General features: G+C 40.7%; 1 protein-coding gene across 7 annotated transcripts in view; it reads left to right on the forward strand.

The window, feature by feature from the left end:
- The window catches only part of PAK2 (p21 (RAC1) activated kinase 2), a 48031-nt gene that overhangs the window by 23543 nt on the left and 4992 nt on the right, over positions 1-19496 (forward strand). For all 7 annotated transcript variants that reach the window (XM_074833405.1, XM_074833407.1, XM_074833406.1 and 4 more), the window contains 13 exons: positions 300-510; positions 6207-6307; positions 6802-6952; positions 7859-7890; positions 8249-8356; positions 9101-9233; positions 9903-9966; positions 10754-10802; positions 12809-12921; positions 13423-13540; positions 15440-15539; positions 18163-18359; positions 18909-19046. In XM_074833405.1, coding sequence (XP_074689506.1) covers positions 324-510; positions 6207-6307; positions 6802-6952; positions 7859-7890; positions 8249-8356; positions 9101-9233; positions 9903-9966; positions 10754-10802; positions 12809-12921; positions 13423-13540; positions 15440-15539; positions 18163-18359; positions 18909-19046 — 1491 coding nt within the window. In that variant the 5' untranslated portion in view covers positions 300-323. The remainder of the gene's footprint in view (positions 1-299; positions 511-6206; positions 6308-6801; positions 6953-7858; positions 7891-8248; positions 8357-9100; positions 9234-9902; positions 9967-10753; positions 10803-12808; positions 12922-13422; positions 13541-15439; positions 15540-18162; positions 18360-18908; positions 19047-19496) is intronic.

The raw sequence follows: 19496 nt of genomic DNA on the forward strand, positions 1-19496 counted from the left end.
TGTGAATTGGCCGACGTTATAACTGACTTCTTTTTGACTGGGTTAGTTTCATCACTGGAAAAGTTTGTCAGTCCGTCCCACAAATGCTGCTGTTGGCACAAATGAATGGGTGTCCCAGAAGTGGGCGTAAGGAAGGGATCTGCTTCCTTTGGCGGGCCGTCAGTGTCTGCCAATGCGGTGCTAGCCAAGCTCCTCAGAGTTGAATTCTCACCTCCTTTCCCTGTTGATCAACAGAAGAAATGCTGTATTTATGTATTCTATGCTCTCTTCCTATGTTAAAACAAATATTTCTGTTTCAGTGCTCTCACTAGCTATTGAGAACCATGTCTGACAACGGAGAACTGGAAGACAAACCACCAGCTCCTCCCGTCCGGATGAGCAGTGCTATCTTCAGTTCAGGGGGCAAAGACCAGTTGTCTGCCAACCACAGCTTGAAACCCCTGCCCTCTGTACCAGAAGAGAGAAAACCTAGGAATAAAATTATCTCCATATTCTCTGGCACGGAAAAAGGTAAAATGCCTCTCTCTTCCAAGGTTACTACTTGTATTCCTTTACTCTTCTTGTAAGTTTTGGTAGCACTTTAAACATTTGAGTCCAGTCTGCCCAAGTGTAGGGGATTTTGGAGGAAGTGTTGGAAGTTGGAGATGGGTGTTCAGTGAGCTGAAGTGTTCTTTCTGTTTGCACTAGGATGTTTGAAGATGAAATGCTAAGTAAGAAAAATTAAATGGCTCACTGAGGAAAACCACTACCTATTGCTTCTCATGTTCGCTGCCCAGTTTAAAGCAATGCATTTCCAAACAACCCTAATAAATGTTTATGATTGCTGGGTATCATATTACTTACCATTTTGCTATGCTAAATGCAGATTTCTGGTTTAAACTGAGCATCCAGCTGTTTCTTCATTTATGTGGTACCTGGAGGAGAAAAAAAGGTGGTAAAGAAATAGTGAGGAGGGTGCAGTGTGCATGAAGGAGAATTGAGAAAAATTAAGTTCTGTCTGTGTAACTGCACTGTTAGGATTAATTAATAGTGGGGGAAAAATCTGGATTGCTGTAAACGAGGATTATTTCTGAAAAAAAATGGCTGTAATAAAACTAGACTGTATTTGTGCTTTGTTTCTGTCATCTTTTTTTTATGATGAATATATGTACAATACTGGAGCCCTGATCCTGGTTCTTCAGGATGTCTGTATCCATGTACAACAAAATGGTGCATAGAAAAAAAAAAATCTTTTAACATCTGGTACGGTAAAACTGTGCAGGGAATTATAAGCCTGACCTGAAACTGCTATGCATCTTATAAATCTCTACCAGTTAGCATTTTTGTGATTACTGTTGAGATGCATGAGGGGAAGGAAGACCCTGCTGCTCTTCATGTCTTCTAGTTCTTCTCTTGGCTTCCTGCGCCTCGTTGCTGATGTGCTGGGCAGGACTGGTTCAGTCATGCTGACACAGGTTTGACTGTTTCAAGAGACTTTGCTCCTCTGGTTATTTATTCGCTTGGCTAAGTATTTTCCCCAGGGCTGGTTTTTACTCTTGCTCAGCTGTGTGAGCGGTCCCTCTGCAGCCGTGCCTTATCCTGGAGACAAACGCTAGCAGCAGGTTTCCCTGTATTCGGAAGATCTGGCTTGCCATGGTCTGGCAGAGTTTCTGCTCTCAACAGCAGGCGTGCTTTCCTCTTCGGAGGGATGGAAGGATTTGGCCAGCGTAGCTTTGGGAAGCACAATAGTTATTTCACAAGGTCAGTTATTGTGAAATAACTGTCCATGGCTGGATCACAGCAATAGAAGTGGTGGTCTTTTTTACTGGCATGGGTAAGCCTTAAAGAGGTAAGTCTGGAAGGATAACGTGAGAAGCCACTACAGGTTGGTGGGTGGGTGAGAGAGACTCCAGGCCTCTGAGGCTGGTGAAGGTGGTGAATCTGGGTGCTCTCAGCTAGGTTTAGTGTCACAGGTCTGCAGCACGTTCTAGCTTAGCCCTTCAATACTGCAGAAACGGATGTTTTACCATTATATCATTGGTCACGGGAGGAAATGCCTAGAAACTGTTGTGATGAGTGCTGCAAGAAAATCTTGTGGAAGGATCAAGTCTATCCATGTTCAGACTAGGAGAAGGATTTAGGAGCTGGGATGGCACTTGTCGTGCTGTTGCGTCGATTGTTCATCAGAGTATTCATAGCCCTTTTTTACAGACAGGGATATAATGATGTAGAACATAAACGTGAAAGGTTTTCCTTGCTCTGAATTAGTGACACTGTGTAAGACTAGCTTGTGCTGTGAAATAAATTATGAATGCAAGTGGGTGGAGCACAGCTGGAGAGCTTGTGATGTTTTATAGTGCCTTTACTTCTCCCTGGACGTTTCCTCTTTTCATCTTGATGGTGGGTTTGTTCGTTGCTGAAATGGCCGGGGAGGTGGTTGAAGACTTCTCTAAACTTGTATTGGCTCATCTGAAAGGGCTTTGGAGTTCCATTACTTAAACTTACTCAGATCACTCTGTAAATACTGATGTGTACCAAATTTACTGGTTTAGCATGTGTCTGTACACCTACTGATGTTTAGTGATGCAAACTAAAAATGGAAGAAATAGTTTCTGCTGAGAAAAGTGCATTTTAGAGAAAATGGTGTCAGTTTGTCTTCTAGATGTTAAAAAGTATTTAAAGTAATGTCCTTCTGAAAAAAAGTGGAAGGTTTTACTGCATGGTTAGGAAGAATGACAATTGAATTACTTAGCTTAAAGAAGCTATCTGAAAGTTGCATCTTTTTAATTTGGAAAAAACTTGTTGATTGGGTGACCTGCAGCAAGGATAATGTAAACAACCAAAGAAGTGTTTTCGGCCCTCAAGACTGCAAAACTGGCTGTCAAATGTAAGAATATAAACGGACACAGTGACTTTCTGGCACTGAAACAATAGTCAGATGTTAGTTGTTTTGTTCATTAGCATGGCTGAAGCGCACTGTCACCAGAAATGCCCATTTAAATATCATCTTTTTTTTTTTTTTTTTCTTTCTAAAATTCTGTTGCTGGGAAGCTTTACAGAAATACTAAGTTCATGCTTGGATTTTAAAAATATATTGGGACTATATGCAAAATAATCTGTTGATGTGGGGTAGAAATTTTTTCACGGGAAAAATTTTTCCAACCAGTGCGAAAGTTACTACAAAAATGGTAAATTCTCCTTTTCAGAAAACGAATGCCTGGATACCTTACCAGGAGATGTACAAGGCTACTGCAGACAGACCTGTTACTGGATAACATTGTTTGGCTTTGTTCTGCAGATCTCTGTATGATTTTGCAAGGTTCCTCCTGGCCAGCTTCTTCATCTCTATAGCCACAGCTCTGCCCCCCCCCGCCCTGGTCCTCTTTCGGGTGGTTTCTCTAGCATAGGCACTGGCGCTGGGGAGGTGGTATGCTTTGGGGGACTCACTACAGATGGTGAGGTTTAGCAAATGCAGAGTTTCTGCCCCAAGTCTGAGCTAGTTCTGTGCTGAAATAATCATAAGAATTTAAAGGGATTATTTAATAACGTAGTTATGGAGGTTTTTTCCCTCTAGTTCTGTTGTTTAGGATAAATGAAGTGATAGTCATCTTTTTACTAGAGTACTTAATTACCATGAATTTCCTTGGCTAGACTTCTGAAGTCAAATGAACCTGTGTATGTTTTTGGAAAGCTTTAAAATAGTCCCCTAAAACAAGAAATGTTTGTCTTTGAGCAGAACTTATTAAAGGAGGTGCTGTGGGACATTGCCCAGGACCCAGGATCATGCATGTGACATGCTCAAGACCTCTGGCTCAGGGCAGATTTCAGTGTGGTTTCAGTCGTGGCTCAGTAACTCAGTGTGCCAAGTGGAGTCACCTATCTACTACGACCAGGCTCTTGAGAAACATCTGTGTTTCTTGCCTTGTGTACAGAGGTTGGCTGGTGGGAAGCGAGGGATGCTTGATGCTGGGTTTGCGATGCAGGAGGGGGTGTGAAGTACCTTGGGTGACGCCTTGCTGAGTGCCTCTGCCTTCATTTGGGGAAGGGAAGAGTCCAATTGTATTTGAGGCGCTTTCTTAATCAGACAGAGCAGTTCTCCCACTCACCGAATCCTTCTGAAGGACCTCCATCTTCCTCCTCCCGGGAAGAGGGGGACTATATGCTGCTGTCTGCAGGGCCAAGGGGCCACATCTTAGATTCATGTGCTGTTTGAAACTAGCGTTGACCTTTAATAAAGGGATTCCCATTTAAATACAGAACTGTTGCAAACATAATCAGAGGTTGAAACGCAGCATGGCCTCACAGTGGCCTTGTTTGCAGAGCCTCGAGTATGTCCTGCCAACACATGACTCACAGGACTTGCCTCTTGACTGAAGCTTGCTGCTTGCGTTTGAAGTGCTGCTCTGATCTGCTGTTCCTGTGGACAGAGGAGTGATTTTTAGTCTCCTTGCCTAGCCTACTAATAAGATCTGTGTATTTTTGGAAGGAGTAGGTTTATTTGTGCAGCACATGCTGGAGGGTTTGAGCACCAGCTCCTGTTCCCTACATGTCAAATGCTCCCAGACAGGAACCTTCCTGAGGAATAGAACTTTTTTTTTTTTTTTCTTCCCCTCCCTTGCTTTCACATAAACAACTGCAAGCGATTGGGAAGAAACAGTACTTTCCTTAAAGGTTTTCACATAAGCAAGTTTCTCCTGTCTTGTGACTGAACAATGTTAAGGAGAACATTTGACAGTCCGTTTGCTTTTTGGCTCTGATCTGTGCAGCCATATTAAAGATATCCTGTTTATAATAGCCGTGTCTTTCCACTGCATTGTTCAGTTGGAGGCAGCCCACATGGCTTTTCGTTTGCAAGTATTGTCCTCAGCTCCCCGTCCTTCCTTTCCCGACAGTGTGAGGGGATTTCAGGCAGATTCTCTGGCTCTGAGCAGCACAATCTATGCTCGACCATGTTCAGTAGCTTTTTACCATGTAGTAACAAAGAGGGTGCTGTTTTAGCTGCTCTTTTTCTGTGCTGAAACTACATGACTTTTAAGGTGAATTTAAAAACAAAGCAAAAACTTTCTTTTTGATATACAAACATAAAATGGTAATCAAGTTAGATTGCAAAATGGTGTGCTGCTTTCCTTTGTGTTTATGAGCACTATGGCATTCTTGCCGGCTTCATGCACGCTATAATAAATGCAGCTGATTCAGCTATATGCTCTGCGAGCCCACAGGCGTTCCCAGGATTACACAGGCAGTTTTCTTGGTGTCAGGTTAGACACGCTCTACAGCTCAGTGCCAAGCAGTGCCTTTCAGCAGAGGACCATGAGATCAGGCCTTAAGCATCATCTTTCAACCTGGAAATCAAACGGCAAGTACACTCGTCTGCTCTGGCAGGGAAAGAAGCAGGGCTCAGGCTTTTTTTGCAACAACAAGAAAACATGTTCCTGAAAGCTTCCAACTTAACTCCAAACCTTTTCTGAGTAAAGGGAACAGAATGGTGTATTTTATATTTAGAGTTAACTACAAATTGTGTTCCATTTTTATTTATTTTCTCTTTGTCAGAAAAAATAACAATCCCAAGCCCCAGGCATTATAAAATATCCTATAAATTTAATTGAATCTAGGTTGGATTGTGCACATGGTCTTTCTCATTATCTGTTCCTGCTTCTGGTACTTATTATGCTTGCTTTTTTTCCCCCCTTTTAATTTAAATTAGGTAATTGCTCTGAGGCTATAAACTCTTATCTTCATCACAGGAAGTCCTAGTTTACATTAATTACCTTGAATTGAAGCAGTGAGGCAACTGAGTTTTAACTGTCTTTAGGGTGAACTTGAGGTTGAACTGAAGTTGTCTTCAGTGTTGTTCTTAATCTATATTAAAATGTCCTTTTTTGCATTGTAAACGTTTCATATGTTTGGATTTCATATGCTCAAAAATTGCTCCTTGCACTCTGCTCTTAATCGCTTATTTGCTTGCTACTATGAAGAAAATTAACTCTATCCCAGCCAAAATCAGCACACCACAGTATAAATGATTTGAATGGAACAAGTTGCTGATTCTTAACATGAAGTCTATACCAACTTGAAAAGATCAAATCACTGTGCTGCATGTGTAAACACCTCCATCCAGTAACAGAATAATGGTTACATTCATCCTAACTGTTGTAATGCTTGGCTTGATTATGGGGACAATAGGATTTTAAATCTTTGCTCAGTAGATCTTTGAATGTCTTTTTCAGGAAGCAAGAAGAAGGAAAAGGAAAGGCCAGAAATCTCCCCACCATCAGATTTTGAGCATACCATCCATGTTGGCTTTGATGCTGTTACTGGAGAGTTCACTGTAAGTATACCTGCCTTGGAGTTGCTCAGAAAACAGCCGTGGGTCAGTGCTGTGATGAAGCCATTGCGATGTTTCAGAATAAATTGTGAGTTAGTCTTCGTATTTATCAAAGTACTGTGTATTTGTACAGCATGCAGAGTAATGAGACTGTGACCTCTTAGTACTTCTGCAGTGTAAATGTCAGATCTGATGCTTTGTGTCACCTGGGAGAGCCTTCCCTGAGAAACCCTCTTCAGTTTACTTTCATTAGTGGGTACCACTGGTTCTGTTGAGTGCTTTTGTACTCCCATTCCTCACATCTGGTTTAACACACCTTAAAAGAGGTGGTGTCATGTTGGCACGGTGATTTGTGTTGTGTCACCTGTGGCATCCTACTCGTTCATGTGTTTAAAGCTTGTGCGTGTTATGCTTGTTATAGAGAAAAGAAATTTGTTCTGCTTTTTAAAAATCTTTAAAATACTAGAACGGTGCTTAAAATAGCCTATTTTTTTCAGGGAATGCCAGAGCAATGGGCTCGGTTGCTTCAGACCTCAAATATCACAAAGCTAGAACAGAAGAAAAACCCCCAGGCGGTACTAGATGTGCTGAAATTCTATGACTCTAAAGACACAGCAAAACAGAAGTATCTGAGTTTTTCTGCTCCAGGTGAGATCCAAGTGTGTGCAAGACATTGAAGAGGAGTTGGGTATTTGGAACACAGTCTTCCTCTCTTTCAGAATAATAAATTGGATTCAAATGCTGAAAGAGCAAGCTACTTTTCAATGAGGAGCAAATATTTGAAGATGGATTTAAAACTTACTGGAAACTGGCGTTGTCCAGTTAATTTCCTGTTTTAAGTAGAGAGGGGAAGAAATGGAACTGGATAATTCAAAATAGCAGCCAAAATTAACTTTAGTGGGCTGTGTTTATGAATCTGGGGCTCTGAGACTGTGATTAATTGGTTTCGTGCTGGAGACCTTGCTCCTCCTGTCTGTGGCTGAAACAGCTATCTGGGAACTTGATGTCACCATGTGGTGACATGAAAGATGTAAAATAAGTTGTGGCTCCTAGATTGGGAGCTCTGTAGGGGGGCTGAGAGAATGACCGTCCTACAAACAGATGCAGTTTTACCTCGTTTTCTTCCAAATGACTTCTGAAAATAGCTTAGTAATAAGGCTTTGTAATACTCTCATCCTTGATTCAAGATACCGCTGAGGGAACAGAAATAGCCATTTGATCCTGATTTCACATCTCAGTAAGACAGAACCCATAAGCGTGATAAGCTGTGCTCAATTTGGAAAACTGGGGGGGGGGGGGGGGGGTACTCAAGTGAGGTGAAGAGCAAGTTGGGAAGGGAGTGGGTTTGCTGGCCCTTACGGCAGGATTTTAGAAACTTCCTTCTGCATGGTCTTACAGTGCAATACTGGTTTCTCTCATTTATGACCATGAAATTTTGCGTTCTGAGAGATGAAAAAAAAAGTCTCCAAAGCGATCTGTGTTCTTTACTCTGTAAAGTCCACTTTTTATTACTTTTCTGATGATTTTATGTATTCTGCTATTTGTCCTATTTAGAAAAAGATGGTTTCCCTTCAGGAACACCAACGGTGAGTGTGTTTACTATTCTTTGTATATTCTTAGGTGCATAGAAATTCAGGTCTTCTGTATTTGTTATGTACTGAATATTGCAGTATGAAACAAAATGAGATTATTTTTTTTGTGGAATAAAAATATACATTGTGGGATCAACGGAGCGTATTTCACTGGAACAATAGTATTTGAGTCTCGTAATAAAATGTAATAGGGCACTTAAACCACTCAACCTATCCTTTTCTTTTGACATCAGTAAGAATTCTTTTATCTTCATGTGGGAAAAAAAAAAAAAAGGCATGTCTTTAACACCGTGGGGGAGACAATTTTGTTTATTTTGTTTTTTTTTTTTTTTAAACTTTGGTAAAAATGTAGACCAATGCCAAAGGTTCAGAACCATCAACAGCTGTGGCAGATGATGATGAGGATGATGAAGAAGCTCCTCCTCCTGTTATTGCTCCACGGCCAGATCACACAAAATCGGTGAGTAGCTATAAAACTTCCAGTGCAGTCCTGCATTTCTCACTATTGCAGAATAATAATTGTTAATAATGTCCCAGGGATCCACTTACTCCAGCTTATTGTTTTGACTATGGTAGGTGTACATTGTTTAGGTCTGTTGACCACTTATTCTGCTCCAGGAGTGCAAATGTGAATTGTGTTTATTTGTCAAGTGATACTGCTTTACAATTCTCCACTCTGGGTATGCAGACATATAAAATGTGACAGGTTTACAGTCTGAAATTTCTAGAGTAGCTGCATATGTCTCAGGAAGAAATTAAATAAAGATCCAAGAAAACCCCCTAAATTGGGGGAAACTGGGAGATTTCTGAGAGTCTCACACTCATTCATGGCAAAGCATGAATCTTTTTCCTTTAAATCTTAGTAGTAGTTGATCTCGCTATTAAACAGTGATTTCTGTTCTGTAACCTAGCGTGGGTTATAAAGAATAAGCAGGTAGAAAACCTACAAAACGTCTGTCTGTGGAAGTTAGAATTAATTTCCTAGCACCCACTCTGTTCAGGAGGTGCCTGGGTCTCTCTTTCAGAGGTCAGTAAAGTTTCCAGCATCTTGACTTATTGGACTTTAATGTTTCTCAGGTCTAATTTCTGCCTTCAACTTGTTATGTAAAATGGTGCTTAGGGATCTTTGAAGAACTGTGATTGTTTTCAACTGAAGGTCAATGATTACAAAGAAAATGCTCAGGTAAATGGTCTCTCTTAACAGATTTATACACGGTCTGTAATTGACCCCATCCCTGCACCAGCCAGTGACACTTCTGTTGACAGTGTGACGAAATCAGGTGATAAGCAGAAAAAGAAGACCAAAATGTCAGATGAAGAGATCATGGAAAAACTACGTAGGTGTTTTTTATTTCAGATAAACAAAGGCTTTAGGATTGGGGGAGGAATATTAAGTTTTTGCCCTCATCCTTATTTTTCTATAAGGGTTGTGTGAGTGCTGTGCTTGAATGGTTTTGTGTCATACAGTAACTGAGAGAGCTGCATTCAGAAGTGTTGCTGATTTATATGTTTCAGAGCCCTACTGAGTAAAAAAAAATTTTAGAACAGTTTTTTTGGATTGAAGTTCAGTTGTGATAATGTGATCTGCATGTAGAATACAACCATAATAACACAAAATAGTTTCTGCTGTTGCTTGTTCCATAATCGAAGATAATTTTTTACCATATTAATGTTCCTGTGCTTAAGTCGAGAACTGACTAGTTTCTGGACTAGGCTAAGCTAATGAATTTGTCATAACCTCATAGTGGGTTTTGCTGCACAGAAGACTATCATTAAATTGAGATATTAAGGAAAATAGCATGATCTGTCTCGTTAAGAGTATAACCTAACATAATGATTGTCTGAAGCTGGGCCATTTGCAACTGGAACTGAATAAGGAAGCTTTGGCTGTTCATGCATCAGCTTTTACTACTTAAGCTGACCCACTCTTGGCCAGGCCAGCCCTACTAAAGGGGGACAGCGGGATTGACTACTTTTGGGTTTGGTTGTTTTTTTTTTTTTTTTAGGCACTATTGTGAGCATAGGAGATCCCAAGAAAAAATACACCAGATATGAAAAAATCGGGCAGGGGTAAGTGTTCCCAGTGAGCCAGCGTTAAAAGTGGTGTACTGTTCTCTGTGTGATACTATCCTGTAGCTGCCACTTACTGAAGCAGGCAGAAATGTTGGCTGTATTAAGCAGTGATAAACAGATGGTGAAAGCTTTACACAGTGGTGGAAACTTTGAATTGTGTCTTTTAATGCAAAAGCATAGCTCTGTGACTTCTTTGTGGGTGTATCTAGTCCTCTCCCGTTAAGATGCGTTCATCCATTTTGTGATATGACTGCTGAATAGCGTGAGGACAAGTCAGAAAGCTTTCTCTGTGCTAAGCTAACAATACTGCCTTGACTAAGTTATTCTTCTAGTGGTCCTCTGAATCCTTCTGAGAAAAAAGTATAGGCGAGTTCTACCTTTTCTAGCTTTGATTATATATATGCCTAACTCCTACTGTATACTTTCCAAGTAGGTGTCTGTGTGTTTGTGGGCAGGCTTCCCCTGGGGGAAAATGAAAAGTAATATCTACTACAGAAAGGGCTGCCCAGCTTATCTGATCGTAGGGACCAGAGCAAGTTCTAGGTGCTTAGACGTCCCGAATGCAGGAGGCATGGCTGGTGTCAGCAGAGAGCGTATTTGCAATTAGTTTGTTCTGTGTGAACTGGCTGGCATTTCTATGATACCACTTTTAATAGCCTTCTTTTTTTGATACAGCTCTTGCAACATCAAAAGCTGACACAATTTTGTGTTTGTGATTTATCTGTTCATGTGCGTGTTTTGTTACACAGAGAGATGCAACTGGCTGTAATGTTTTCCTTCACAGGGCTTCAGGTACAGTTTTCACAGCTATTGATGTGGCAACGGGGCAGGAGGTAAGATTTCTGTGTTCATTGCAATGGAAATACTTTTTCTGTATAAATGTTCTTCTGTAGGTGCCTGAAATGATTTTACTAGATTTCCTTCTGTGGCTCCCATCTCTATCACCTCTCAGAAGAATGTCTGCCATAGTTATTTGTAACAGTGTGTGCCTTGTTCTGTAGTAATCAGATGATGAAAGCTAAAAATAGAGTTTTGTCTTTCCAGTGAAAAGCAGAGGGAGTGAGGTGTTTCAAAAATGGGTTTTGAAAACAGATATCCTTCAAGAATTGCAGGCAATTGTCCTGCATTTTCAGATATAAAATTTTGTTTAGTCTTTGCACGCTTGTTCTTTAGTCCCATCTCAGTAGAGGTGAGAGATGCTCCTATCTTATGGAAAGAGCTTGCCCTGTGTTGTTCTTTGCTGTAGTTAGAATGCCTTTTCCACATCCTGCTCTTTGCTTTTACTGCTTGGTGTCTCCAAAGCCACTTGGTGAAATTGATGACATCAGCAATACTCTGCACGCTTGTCATCCAATGGTCATCTCTGGTTCCTGGGACTAAAATTTTAGGAATTATTTGCTTCTCTTTAAATTGGGATTTCCTTCATTTTCCTTTAAATATCCGCAAGTAGCCATTCCTTAGATCACTGATAAGTAATTGCCCTTTCAACAGTAACCACATTTACCAGTACTCTAATGGAGCACCAGATCTTGATGAAATGCAAGCCTTTCAATCATCTCGATATGTTGTCTCTTAATTTGCTTTCTACATCCTGCAGTACTTCATGTCCTCTGACTGAGTGCAGGGTAAATTTTGTAGTCTGGTTCCTTAGACCTACCCTGCATCTTGTCAGGCAGGTGGGCTAACAGTAGACTGCTTGCAGTCTCCATGCATTAAATGGATGCAGTGCTTTGGCTTCCTCAGTGCTTAATGTCTGAGGGCAGAACTGGGTCTGTTAAGTGATAAGAAGAGGGCTAAAGAGGATTCTGTTGCTGTTCTCTACACTCTAATGGGAAGGTGAAGAGAATATGGGGCTAGACTCCTCTTACAGCTACACAATGACAGGACAAGAGGTAACAGACAAAAGTTGCCGTAAGGGAAACTCTGGTTAGATAGTTGAAATATTTTTCCCCTCACAGTCAGGATGATCAAACATGGGACAGGAGCCCAGAGAAGTTGTGGAATATCTGCTCATTGAGATCTCCATTCAAAACAGTTGCACAAGACCCTTGGTGACTTGCTTCATGTTGGCTGTATTTTAAGCAAGGGGTTGGACATGATGACCTCCAGAAGTCCCCTCCAGTCTTAGTTATTTTGTGATTCTGTGCCACAAGTTCTCTTCTTTTCATGCCCTTGGCAATATAATTTCTACAAGATTATATTGGTTCTTGTGTTTGGTTTTGGACTCATGGGTAGGTTATCTTGTAAAACTCCAAACTGTCTCCTCAAAGTGTTGTAGCTAACAACTGGGACAATTCTCCATTTTAAAGTCTGGAATTCTTGTCCTGGTTAGCTTATTTCTTGGGACAACATAGGTCTTTATCTTTCCTTCTCTCTCTGGGATACTTCATTGGCTTAACTGAGAGGAATTCATCTGCCTTCCAGCATTCCTTGCACTCCAGCACCTAATTTGATCAAAATATAGAAAAATGAATTGCCTTGCCTTGCATTGGAAGGCTTCTGTTTTCTCTCTTAGTTGTTATACAAGTCTCTTCTGCTTTAGGCCTGTTGATGTGCAATGAGGCAAGTATCTTTTCATCTCTTGAATGTTTCCTTTGCTGTCTGTTCTGGCCTTTGTTATTGTTTGTGGATTTTTTTCAGGTGCAAGAGGATGATGTTGGCTATGGGTGCAAGTTGTATGCTCATCAAGTTGCATTCTTTTAACTTGCCAGCTGCAAGCTGTGCTAAACTCCTTTAATCCTGTTACAGAATTTCTTCTAACTTTGCAGTATATTAAGAATGACCAAGAGGTTTTGATACTCAGGTTTGAGTGATTGCTGTTTTATTTTGTCCTTTTCAGGTTGCTATTAAACAGATAAACCTGCAGAAACAGCCCAAGAAAGAGTTGATTATTAATGAGATCTTGGTAATGAAAGAGCTAAAGAACCCCAACATAGTCAACTTCCTGGACAGGTAAATGCAGACAGCTGGCTGATTCCTTCATCCCCAAGGGTTTCAGGAGGTTATAACTTGATATAATTACACAGACCCAGATGTCCTGCACCTCAGGGTCTTATAAGCAAATGTGACTGTATTTAGACTGTCATCTTAACCAATGACTTTTTTTTTTTTTTTAATGGGGAATGGTCTGGATGATTCAGTAAGAAGGCTTCTTCTGGCATGAATGCAGTGCTACATGTAGTTGGGGGTCAGTGGTGAACAAGAGCAAAGCTTGAGCAACACTTGTGTTGTGCATGAGATACGTAGGGCATTCTTCTGCCCATTTAGGTAGTAAGAAGCGCGCAGCTTTTATTGTCAGCATTTACATTTCAGGCTACCTTCCAGAGATTAACTTTCTTTACTGTTTGTCTTGAAGTGCTTATGAATCATTTCATTGACCAGCTCTTATCAGTCATTTTTCAGTTCTCGATCTCTTGATGGCAAAAGGGCGTGCTTTTTGTTTTCTGTTTGTAGTTACCTTGTAGGAGATGAATTGTTTGTGGTGATGGAGTATCTAGCTGGAGGCTCACTAACAGATGTGGTCACAGAAACATGTATGGATGAAGCACAGATTGCTGCTGTTTGCAGAGAGGTGAGTATTATAGTTTATGGGTAGAGGAATGAAGGTGCACTCTACTCCCCTAGATTTTATGGTACACTTAGGTTAGGACTAATTGCAACAATCCCTGTTGGAGTTGTTGAGTTAGGAAGAATGAATACTGAGAAGGAAGAATGGATACTGAGAGGAGAAATCAATATTAAATTTACAGAAAGTAACGAAATGAGTTTAACTCATAAAATTTGGGGTTAGCAACTTCTATGGCAGTTTTTTTGCTGGGTGTTTGGGAATGTTAGGTGGAGCAAATGAAGATTTTAGTTTTGGTACCTGGGTTGCCTTGTCTTGCTGACAGTATTAACAGAAAGGTGATAATAATGTGGACTGGAGTTCAAGGAGGAGCAACAAAGAAGTTTAACAACTAGAAAGAGTGTCTTTTTTACTTTGACTAATGAAGAATATTCAAAGGCACCAAAAAGAAAACTGAATATTCATATACAGGTAATGTAGAAAGTAGAGAAGTGAACACATTTAAAAAAAAAAAAAAGAGCAAAAAGCCTGAAAGCTTTGGAGTGTTTTCCGGAAGGAAGAAGGGGAACTGTGTTTGCTTAGAGTGTAAAAGTGGATCTCACTAAACAGGAATACTTAAGAAACGTACTAAAATAAGGATGAACTTGATGCAGACTATCCCTTTCTCATTTTAGTAGTTTTTATCGTGTATGAAATAGAGTTCTGTGACATTTAAGCTTTCTGTCTGGATTTCTCAGAATAATAATTCTCCAGAAGATTGTAGTTGAAATAATTTTAAGATCGCAGTAAGATTTCAAATGGAAGAGTTAAAAGTAGCTGATGTCACAACTTAACAGTGGTTTCTGCCCTGAGTCAGAGTGCTGGCATCCAGCTCAGGCTTGATTTATTATGGCAGAAGGAGAAGTAATTGTATTATCTGCTGTGCAGGAGAAACTTAGGCTTTTAAAAACCCCATTTGACTACATCAACATGACATCTGCTTTTGATGACTCACCCAAAGGGAGGGGATGTAGAGCAAACTTGTACATTAACGTGTGTGGACAGGTAATGGTTTCCAGAGAAACTGGAGCTGGAAGCAGAGAACTGAAAGTAACTATTTACTGTAACAGTAATTAACTTTTCTGAGGAAAGAGTCTAATATTTAACTATTGTACTTCATCAAAACTCTGCTGCCCAGTATGTTAGATACACTTCATTCTGCAAATCAGTGCCACTTTGCTAAACACAAAAAACTCACTGGGGACTACATCCATGCCAAGTTGCAAATGATAAATGTTCCGCTTATGTTAAGAAAAAAATCTTACAATTTTTTTTGGCCTTTTATTGTCAAATAGCGAGGTGTTGGTTTTTATTGTGGTTTTTTTTCATTGTGTTGTTTTTCATTGTGTTTTAGGCGGAAACTTAGCGTGAAAGGTTTTAATCTAAAAACAATGCAAAAACAGTATTAGCGACTTCCATAGTGAAGATGTTTTACAGCCTTCACTGTAGGAGACGTTGCATGCGTGTTGAGAATGAAGTCTCACCAACTCCTCCTGGTGAGACTTCAGGCTAAAAAGCTCTCACTTAATCCTTTATGGTTCCTCTGTAGAATTTGTGGGATGTACCAAAATTAACATCTGGGATTTTTGAGAGCATCTTGAGGGATGATGGATGATAAGGAGTTTAATTTATGGGTTTGTTAAGATAGAGAAACTCCATGGATAAATGATTTTTGACCTCATGATATCTGGAGAGTATTTTTTAGCACAAGAGCTTCCTCTGCTGGTTATTTTAAATAAAACCCGTGACATTTTTGCACTCAGCACTGGCTGAGGGTGTAAGCATTGCTTTTGAGTTTGTGTTCACATACACAAATCGTGTTTCCATATGCTGATTTTTTTTTTTTTTTTTTCCCCTCCCATCCAGTGCTTGCAAGCTCTTGAGTTCCTACATGCCAACCAGGTCATCCACAGAGACATTAAGAGTGACAACGTACTGTTAGGAATGGATGGATCAGTTAAACTAAGTGAGTACCAGGCAATTGTTTCAATGTTCTGTTTTTTCCTTTCCCAGTAAACTTTGACTTGGAGAGTGTAAATCAGTAGAAGGAGAGTTGTCAGGGAAAATTGAGGTGAATTCTTATCGACTACGAGTAATAGAAATTCATTCTGTGTTATAAAATGTATAACTCGTGGGTAGCAGGTATTGGAATTCTGAGGGCCCTAAAACTAAGGCTGTGAACATGTTAGGCCGGAAGGACGTTGAAGCAAATCTGTTGCCACATGAATACGTTGGTAAATGTGAAGTAACTGGCACCATACTGTGAAGCAAAGATGTGAATGATTACAAGAGAAACGTTGCAGCTAACTGCAGTGGCTTTGTTAGTCTCTTCAGGTTGTCATGACTTGCTTTTAATGTTTTGCCCTTTTCATTAGAAGGTCACTAACAAGAAAATTGGACGTTATTAACCATTTATATTGCAGTCTATTCTTATGCTGTGCCTGTACTGGGTGTCCTTTTCTTGGACTGAAAGTGTAACACACTTTCGTTAATATAATCATGAAATGACAAAAGAAACTACTTGCTTTTCAGGTAATTGTTATGCATGCATGGACTTGTGTACAGTAAGTCAGTTTCTGGTGTGTGTAAACGTGTGTGACAATAAAAAAAATGTGAAACCACTTGAAGAAGCTGTCAGGACTCTAGAGAGGTGCATAATCTGACTTTTTGGTATGTAGGAATGTGCAAAGCATAAAACAACAAAAGAGTTAAGGGATGCTGTTTTTCCAGTTGGGTAGGAATTTGAAATGTCATGAAAGTGTATCTTAGCAATATTCCTTAGTCTAGATGGTTTGCAGTCTCATAATGTTTATGAGATGGAGTGTGAAGAAAGATTATGAGCAATCTGATTTGCTTACCAGCATTGTTGGATGCACTGCTTGCTTGTATAGGTGGTTTTATTTTTCTAGAAGATGTGATGTGTTTTTGCACAAACTGTGTGGATTCAGAGGCTGAGATAAGTGAATAGGTGCAGCAGAGGATGTGGCTGAGAAGAGTTAGCTGGAGAAGGCTCAAAAATGTAAGAGGTGTCAAAGCAAAGCAGTGGCAAAAGGACAGGGTTAGCAGCCTGTGTAAGGAAGCCTCGGCCCCAGGAGATTGGGGGAAGGTAAGGAGGAAGAGACAGGAGAAAACACAAGTCACCTGTAAAAATATCCGACATGAAGGGGAGGTATTATAATCACAGTTGAGGCTAGCTCTTCTTTGGCTGCGTGATTGTAGAGCTAGCAGTTGTTTAGGGTGAAGGGTGGAAGAAGTTGCACCTTCTTTTTAAGCTCTTCCCCTTCTCTGGGGGAGTCTGGCTTCTGGGAGACTGGTGACAGGAGAAGTAAGAGATACCAGTCTCCCTGTCACCACTGCATACCTACACACACTACGGTTGGTGAAACTGGCTTCTCCATCTGGCCTGTCTTTTTTCTCCTTGCTGGTGGCACGAAGGCCTTGTTGGTAGGTCAGGAGACATACACTGCTGCTGCTTCTCTGGTGTGTTTGTTGAAATAAACTGTGCTTTGAGTTGAGTATGACACCTTGGTAAAGGCCAAGAAGTGCTAGAGAGGAGCTCAGCGACTCCTATAGGTTTGATTTGGTTTGTTTTTGGTTTTTTAAGGCAGCATTTTGACAATCAGGGTGGGGGTAGTTCTTTGTTAAATTGTCCTCTTGGTACAACTTAGCACTTTCTTGACTGTGGCTCTTTTGTTAGCACTGCTTGGCATAACACTTTCAAAATCGACTCGAAATTTTAAATTCTCTCTCTCTCTCTCTCTCCCTTTCTCTCTCTCTCTCTCTCAAACTTAGTGTCAATGATAAGGTAATATCTGTCTCCTGCCTTAACTGTGTTCTTATTGATGCTTTACATGCCTGGGAAGTGGGAGTGCTGCAGCTGGATAAAGTAACATGATGGAACATGCATTGCTGCTGCACCTGAAGGCTATAGGAATAGGTGACTTTTCTCGTTTTCTTGAGTGTGGTTGTTCTCTTTGGTAGTTACCTTGTGGAAAGGTTTGTTTGTCCAGGTTCCTCCTGCTGAGTGGGGTAGCACTTCACTTATCTGAAGCCTTGTTTCCATGTCTCTGTCGGCTGTAGTACCTGTATTTGATGGCCAAATTGCTGTGAAATGTTGAACTCGATAGCTGCACAAATAAAACTTGTTTAGCAGGGCTGAAGCCATGGTTTGTGGATTTGTTTTTCCTAGTTCAGGCTGTGTAACGTACCATGCGCAGAACACTTGCTTTCTGTGTTCTTCTTGATTACTTTTTTGGCTGTCTAGGATTCTTGAAGGAAGGACTGGGCAAAATACCATTCTTCTACAGGGTAGTACTTGTGTCCCTTTTCCAGAGGACAAAAAACCTTATCTTCATTCCATGGAATTCTGCCCTGCTTAAACACCTTCAGGTTTTGTATCTATCTTGCACGTTGGATTTTGTAATATGGAGAATGTAGTGGGGGGTTAAAAAAAGAAACACCCCCCCGCCCCAAGCCCCTCTCAAGTGTAGAGGAGTAAAATATATGTGTAGTAATAGAGAAGTCTTCTAGGAAGCTCGCTTACTTGGAGTGCACCGATTTTAACTTTTTAAAATTCTGTTATCCTACAGCCGACTTTGGTTTCTGTGCTCAGATCACTCCAGAGCAGAGCAAGCGCAGCACTATGGTTGGGACTCCTTACTGGATGGCTCCTGAAGTGGTCACGCGGAAAGCGTACGGCCCTAAAGTGGATATCTGGTCTCTGGGTATCATGGCCATTGAGATGGTGGAAGGAGAACCCCCATACCTCAACGAAAACCCCCTGAGGGTAAGAAGCCCAGCTGCGGTTAGAACTGCGGGTGTTTACCATGTGAATGTTTTCAGTAATTGTTCATTAATAATATTAAAAAGAAAATGAAACAAAAAAAACCTACAAGCATCAGCAGTGCAAGAAAATTCCTCCAGCAGGAAGACAGCTGTCTTGAATTTGCAGTCAACCCTACCCTGAATTTTTCTGTTAAGGAGTTGAGTACCTGCTTGTAACTAAAACATTGGACTTTGAACTCAGTCTTCTGTGATACTTTAGGGAAAAGTAAATCCAGTAGGTTATGAAAAATGCTGCTTGTGTCAGAATCAGATATTTTCTTTGCCTAGGTAAGTATCTGTTGCCAAAAGATTCTGAACGTTATTTTGCTACTAGCAAGAATATGTCATGACTGCCTGTAATTGTGGCATTTTCGTAGGTTTTCATCTCATCAGGGAGAGGAAAATTAGGCTGCAGAGCCCTTTCTCATCTAGACTAAAGGATTGCTGCTAGGCAGGTCAGTTTGGCATCTTAAAGATGTGGTTTGGTTATACAATATTCCTCATTTTACAGGCTTTATATTTGATAGCAACTAACGGCACACCAGAGCTGCAGAACCCTGAGAAACTGTCCCCGATATTCCGAGATTTCTTGAACCGATGTTTGGAGATGGATGTAGAGAAAAGAGGATCAGCCAAAGAATTGCTACAGGTAAGAGTCAGCTTCTCACGACCTGAGATACAGAAGCCACAAGTAAGGTCAGCCTGTGATAAACCCCACTGTAAAGTGGCATCCTCTTTTTTGTGTTTTCCTCTGAGGACTCTAGTAAAGAGCAGTTGGTAGGAACTACAGGTCATCAAAGACTGGTAGTATGTACTCTGAAGTCTTTCCATCAGTAATCTGTGCCTTCATTCTGGTAATGCTAAAGCATCCAGCAATTTAGGGATTTACTGTAATAGAGCCACTGAAGTGAGCAGAATGGGACTGAGAGAAGATGTTTGAGCTCTTTGTAGTGAATTATTGGAAAAGGAAAGGCCTAGGCTCTTTTGGGACGAGGAGGAATGATTATCAGGCATGAGGTGCTCTGGATCTGTCCCTTCAGGAGCTGAGCATTGATAGCATTTGCATCGCATTTCATGTCTTGGAATGAAAAGAGCTGTG

This window comes from Strix aluco, chromosome 9 (genome assembly GCF_031877795.1).
Source record: "Strix aluco isolate bStrAlu1 chromosome 9, bStrAlu1.hap1, whole genome shotgun sequence".
Lineage (NCBI taxonomy): Eukaryota > Metazoa > Chordata > Aves > Strigiformes > Strigidae > Strix > Strix aluco.